Source organism: Pinus tabuliformis, chromosome 2_1, assembly GCF_031772625.1.
Source record: "Pinus tabuliformis cultivar Carrire ecotype Pingquan chromosome 2_1, CPIR1, whole genome shotgun sequence".
Taxonomy (NCBI): Eukaryota; Viridiplantae; Streptophyta; class Pinopsida; order Pinales; family Pinaceae; genus Pinus; species Pinus tabuliformis.
Window position 1 is genome coordinate 363,864,854 of NC_142299.1, and position 7,006 is coordinate 363,871,859.

The 7,006-nt window shown below is 41.2% G+C and overlaps 1 protein-coding gene across 1 annotated transcript; it reads right to left on the reverse strand.

The window, feature by feature from the left end:
- Positions 1-1,692: 1,692 nt before the first annotated feature.
- Positions 1,693-6,663, reverse strand: LOC149200372 (uncharacterized). Its single transcript, XM_089402694.1, has one exon. The coding sequence runs from the start codon at positions 6,502-6,504 to the stop codon at positions 1,693-1,695; it is 4,812 nt and encodes a 1,603-aa protein (XP_089258820.1). The 5' UTR covers positions 6,505-6,663.
- Between the last annotated feature and the right edge of the window lie 343 nt (positions 6,664-7,006).

A 7,006-nucleotide genomic window follows, 5' to 3' on the forward strand; every position in this document is an offset into this window, starting at 1 on the left:
TTAAATTTTAAATATAATTATCAACATCAACCAAATATCTAAATAAAAAATTATTCAAACACTAATTAACTTTATTAAATTTTAAAAAACTTTAATATTTTTTTCATTTACAAGAAAATATTTATACCTCCCCATATACAAAGATTTGGACAATAATTCCACAATTTCTAGTGAAAGGGAAAAGCTGACTATGGTAGACATTATGCCTGTTAGTAAGGCTAATTGCAAGCATTGTGCCTCTAGGTATACAAGAAGTTCAATAATTTCTTGTGGAGGGAAGAAGCTGAAGCAAATTGCAAAATTTAAAGTTTTACCTGTATAAAAAGATATTGACCATAATTTTACAATTTCTGGTAAAAAAAAACTCAGTTGTCTATAATGCGATTTTTTGGAAATTTTTCCGGTCAAAATCCTACTGCAATTTATTGGAATCACAAGTTTGATAGCTAGTTTCTGCACAATCAAAGCGTCCCAGAGGGTTTTCAGGGCGCTGAATCCAAATATGCAGTTAAAAAACCATTTTAAATAATACAAATCAAGATTTAACCTCAATTTTTTCCGCGAATTCCATCACCGAAATCTCCAAAAGATCACATTATAGACAACTCCATAAAAACACATTATGCTTTTTTGAACCTTTACTTATATACAAGGACGCTGACAATAATTCCACAATTTCTAATGAAAAAAAAAAAAACTGAAGATAATTAAGATATCTGCGAGACATATTCGTAAAGCTATTTGGAAACATGGCACCTCGAGTTATACCAGAAAAGAAGATACTGGCAATAAGATAATATTTACAGCAAACATGGTGGATAGAGTTATACCAGAAATAGTGGCAATAAGACAATATTTACAAGTCTGAAAAAATATATATATAATTGAAAAATATTATTATTATTATTATTTTAAAATACATTCCTCAAAATTCATCTCAAAATGTCTTTCCTGTAACTTAAAATATTTAAGTATGATATTTAACAGGTTAAACCTGATCATCTTCTTCACCGTCTCCTTCACATTATTCAAATTCACTTTCCTCATCACTTTCTGCAACTTCAAATTCACTTTCTTCAACTTCAGATTCTTCTTCAATTTCAATATCTTCATCGCTTTCTTCTTCATCTCCAAGTTCCTTGAAAAGGTGGGAGAGTTCGGATTTTACATTATCATTCTCCCAACTTATTCCATCCCACCAATCTAAGTTTCCAACAATTTCCTTCAACTTAGGTAGCTTCTCCATTTCTCTGGGCATTCTCCTTAATAATGGACAACCTGTGATCTGTACAACTTCCAGATTAGGCATTGTTTCTGAATTCCATACACTCGATGGTCTCGCAATACTCTCTGCCTTCTCTAGACCTGCAAGACGCAATTCCTTTAACATTGGAAGACTCCCGATCTCAACTTCCAACTCAGGGCACTCGTAAATATCTATGTACTGTAAATCAGGGAACTCCTCCATTCTCAATGTCTTCAACCCGCTGCAATCTGACATGTGTAAGGAGTGCAGTTGCGGCATTGTTTTTGCATTGCACACTATACTCTCTAAGCTGTGTAGGGAGGATAGACTTAATTCCTTCAACTGTGGAAAACAGCCACTGCTCTCCATGAACAGCTCCTTCAACTCAGCACAATCCTGTATATCTAATTTCCTTAAATTGGGAAGCTCCTCCATTCCCAATGTCTTCAACCCGCGCAATCTGATATCCGCAAGGAGTGCAGTTGCGGCATTGTTTTGGCATTGCAGACGATACTCTCTAAGCTGTCTAGGGAACATAGTTCTAAAACCTCCAACTGTGGAAAACAGCCACCGCTCTCCATGAACAGCTCCTTCAACTCAGCACAATCCCTTATATCTAATTTCCTTAAATTGGGAAGCTCCTCCTTTCTCAATGTCTTCAACCCGCTGCATTTTATTATTTTTAAGAAGTGCAGTTGCGGCATTGTTTTGGCATTGCAGACGATACTCTCTAAGCTGCATAGGAAGCCTAGAGTTAATTCCTCGAACTGTGGAAAACAACCACCGCTCTCCATGAACAGCTCCTTCAACTCAGCACAATCCAGTATATCTAATTTCCTTAAATTGGGAAGCTCCCCCATTCTCAATGTCTTCAACCCGCCGCAGTCTGATATCCGCAAGGAGTGCAGTTGCGGCATTGTTTTGGCATCGCAGACTATACTCTCTAAGCTGTCTAGGGAGTATAGACATAATTCCTCCAACTGTGGAAAACCGCCACCGCTCTCCATGAACAGCTCCTTCAACTCATCACAATGCTGTATATCTAATTTCCTTAAATTGGAAAGCTCCTCCATTCTCATTGTCTTCAACCCGTGGCATTGTGATATGTGTAAGGAGTGCAGCTGCGGCATTGTTTTGGCATCGCAGACGATACTCTCTAAGCTGTGTAGGGAGGATAGACTTAATTCCTCCAACTGTGGAAAACAGCCACCGCTCTCCATGAACAGCTCCTTCAACTCAGCACAATCCTGTATATCTAATTCCCTTAAATTGGGAAGCTCCTCCATTCTCAATGTCTTCAACCCGCCGCAATCTGATATCCACAAGGAGTGCAGTTGCGGCATTGTTTTGGCATTGCAGACGATACTCTCTAAGCTGTGTAGGGAGGATAGACTTAATTTCTCCAACTGTGGAAAACAGCCACCGCTCTCCATGAACAGCTCCTTCAACTCAGCACAATCCTGTATATCTAATTCCCTTAAATTGGGAAGCTCCTCCATTCTCAATGTCTTCAACCCCCTGCATTTTCTTATTTGTAAGAAGTGCAGTTGCGGCATTGTTTTGGCATTGCACACTATACTCTCTAAGCTGTGTAGGAAGGATAGATCTAATGTCTCCAACTCTGGAAAACCGCCACCGCTCTCCATGAACAGGTCCTTCAACTCAGCACAATCCTGTATATCTAATTTCCTTAAATTGGGAAGCTCCTCCATTCTCAATGCCTTCAACCCACCGCAATCTGATATCCGCAAGGAGTGCAGTTGCGGCATTGTTTTGGCATTGCAGACGATACTCTCTAAGTTGTCTAGGGAACATAGTTCTAATGACTCCAACTGTGGAAAACCGCCACCGCTCTGCATGAACAGCTCCTTCAACTCAGCACAATACTGTATATATAATACCCCTAAATTGGGAAGCTCCTCCATTCTCAATGTCTTCAATCGGCGGCATTTTCTTATTTTTAAGAAGCGCATTTGCGGCATTGTTTTGGCATTGCAGACGATACTCTCTAAGCTGTCTAGGGAGGATAGACTTAATTCGTCCAACTGTGGAAAACAGCCACCGCTCTCCATGAACAGCTCCTTCAACTCAGAACAACCTGATACAGTTAATACCCTTAAATTGGGTAGCCCCTCCATTCTCAATGTCTTCAACCCGCGGCATTTTCCAATTTTTAAGAAGCGCATTTGCGGCATTGTTTTGGCATTGCAGACGATACTCTCTAAGCTGTCTAGGAAACGTAGTTTTAAAACCTGTAACTGTGGAAAACAGCCACCGCTCTCCATGAACAGCTCCTTCAACTCAGCACAATCCCTTATATGTAGTTTCCTTAAATTGGGAAGCTCCTCCATTCTCAATGTCTTCAACCCGAGGCATTTTCTTATTTTTAAGAAGTGCATTTGCGGCATTGTTTTGGCATTGCAGACGATACTCTCTAAGCTGTCCAGGGAGGATAGACTTAATTCGTCCAACTGTGGAAAACAGCCACCGCTCTCCATGAACAGCTCCTTCAACTCATCACAAACCCTTATATCTAATTCCCTTAAATTGGGTAGCTCCTCCATTCTCAATGTCTTCAACCCGCGGCATTTTTTTATTTTTAAGAAGTGCATTTGCGGCATTGTTTTGGCATTGCAGACGATACTCTCTAAGCTGTCTAGGGAACATAGTTCTAAAACCTCCAACTGTGGAAAACAGCCACCGCTCTCCATGAACAGCTCCTTCAACTCAGCACAATCCCTTATATCTAATTCCCTTAAATTGGGTAGCTCCTCCTTTTTCAATGTCTTCAACACCGAGCAAACTGATATGTTCAGGGTTTGGAGTTGCGACATTGTTTTTGCATTGCACACTACACTCTCTAACCTGTGTAGGTAGTGTAGATTTAATCTCTGCAACTCTGGAAAACCGCCTTGTGGAAGCTCCTCTAAGTTCATGCAGCTCCTCAAGTCCAAATTCTTCAAATTTTGAAACTGACAAATACAAGTCGGTAGACTTACCCCTTCATAGTCTTCTAACTCAAGACTCTGCAACTCCTCCATGCTCTGCATGTTCTGTGGAAGAATATCTAGCGCCGCATCATCTCTATTTTCATCTTCGCCCCATTCGAACCTTAACCTTAATTTTCTCATCTTTGACCACGTACTCATTGAACCCCCTTTAATTTCTGGCTTTACTGTCACATCCAACTCGATCAGATTTGAGAGATTTGTGAGATCCTCCAAACACATTGGAGTTGAAACATGACGCAAGACCAGTTTGTTCAATGAAGTGAGTTGAGAGATTTGATGTGGAATCACCCTGACACTGTAAGAACCCGATACTGTGAGATGTTTTAGATTTTTCAGCTCCCCTATCTTATCAGGTAAAAAATCTAGGCTTCCACAGTCTTCGAGATTCAAAAATTGAAGATGTGAAAGGTCGCATATGCTATCAGGCAAATCCTCCAGGTCGTCACACCTACTCAAATTAAGAAACTCCAGCTGTCCAAGTTGCCCCACTGCTGTTGGTAATGTTTTTATTGAGGTATCCGACAGATCCAGAACCTTGAGAGACATGAAGTTTACCAAAAACCCCTCTGGAATTTCCTTCAACCGTCTGTTTTTGGCCAACACTAAACTGACGAGTGTTGGACACTTCAAATCTGTTGGCAGATCACTAATTTCATTGTCGAGAACGGAGATTCTTTTGCAATCCCTGGTCTCTTCTTCACTTGGAAAATGTTGCAGATGTTGACCTGCTTGAAATAACCAGTTCTCCTCTCCTTGGCCTACATATATTGCCATATCACGTAGTACATCATGAACTTTTATTTCCCTTTTATCTGCATCAACATACTCAATCAAGCACCTGTCTACCAGTGCTTGTATGTATTCCCGCCCAACATCCATGAAGTAAGTTTTCCCCTTTCGGAGAAACAATCTTTCTGCTGTCCACATTTCCACCAGCGTCTCCACATAAATTTCTGCATCTTCAGGAAAGGCAGCACAATATAGAAAACACATCTTCAGGCCATGATTGGGCAAATCATCGTAGCTCCATCTCAGCTTCTGATAAAGCTCCGCCTCAATGGTCTTGTGAGTGGAGGGGAAGGATGGATCTGCATTTTTCATCAAAACTAAAGCGCGACTCCACTCTTCAGCAGTCTTCTTCCGAGCTATAGCTGCAGCAACTGTATTGATTGCTAGTGGCAACCCTTTACACTCCGAAGCAACTTGTCTAGCAATAACCTCTAGATTCTTGTCTTGAGCAGCCCCACTTTTAAAAGCTGTTTTCTGGAAGAGCTCCCACCCTTCGTCTTCGGACAGGGGTCGGATCATCATGCAGTACTCTTTTTCTGCCATTATTTCAACTACATCTCTGTAGCGACTGGAGATCAAGACTCTGCTGTTTTTATCGCGGCCAAAATTGACCCCAACTTCATTCAAATTAATTGGACTCCATAGATCGTCCAATACAAGAAGAAATCTCTTATCTTTAAGAGAGTCATACAATTTCATCTTTCTCATGTCAATACTAGAACTTGACTCAAATTTTAATTCCAGAGACTCGGCAATGGCATCCTGGAGACTATCAATTTTATATTTTTGAGAAATGGTATGCCAAATGACGAGATCGAAGCTAGTACTCACCTTCTTCTTGCAGTTATTGTAGATGAGTTGGAGTAATGCCGTTTTTCCGACACCCGCCATCCCCCACACGCCGATCACCCGAGCCTGAGGATGGGGTTCGTTAAGCCATGAGAGCAGTTGCTGCTGAGCAGCTTCAATGCCAGACCCCACGAAGCCGGAATCTGGTAGAGGTTGAAGAAGAACCTCTGCTTGAGGCTGTGCGGACCCCACAATCTGTGCAGTATGGGCAGCTCTTGAAAGATCAGAATCAAGCTGTCGGAAGAGCTCATTAAATCTGGTCTTCCATTCTCTGATATCTGCGGGGATCTTGGGGCTGAAAAAGAGGCAGCAACCGCGACACCGTTCTCGCTGTCCGTTGGCGCGATCGATGAGGGCTTTGACTTCTTCAAGGGCATCTTTCATTCTTCCCAAAGAACCTTCCACCATCTCCGGCAGCTGTCTTTGTTGATGTTCGAATTGGGTTTGAATATGGCGTAACGACTCGTCCATACGGGCGAGTTCAGTATTGAGAAGTTGAAGGTTATCCCCCATGTTCCTCACATCCTTCAACTGTTGGAAGAGGACACCGATAATGGCGTTGGTGACGTTCGTGGCCACTCCGGACGCTTCTCCAATTGCAATCTCCATGTTAGCAAATGGCAGAGAGAGGATGGAAAATATGTGAAGATTGGAACGAAAACAGGGGACGACAGATGGTCTGTAACGAGGCAGCACAGGGTTTGAGAGGTGCAGTGGGTTAGATGAGTGCGATACACAATTCAATGAATGATGCAATATATGTAGAGCAGAAACTTTAGCATATAAGAAAATGCAAGTTGCATCGGTCAAAAGAGAGAAAGCTAATTATTGTATTCCCATGACCTTTCATCACCAAGTTATTTGTATGGTGGAAAAGAACATTAATAAAATAACATTCCATTAAACTTAACAAACGAAAATTAAAGTTATTCCAATATTAGAGAATCTAATCATGAACCTAATGGATAATCATTTGATAAATAGCATACATGTTATATACTACATAATATGCACAAACATCGCAATTCGTTGACACATATCCCCACACTTCGAAATTAATGGAGTAGTCTACTTAGGTTGTAGAATGGCCCGTTTTCCGTCACCGGCCGGA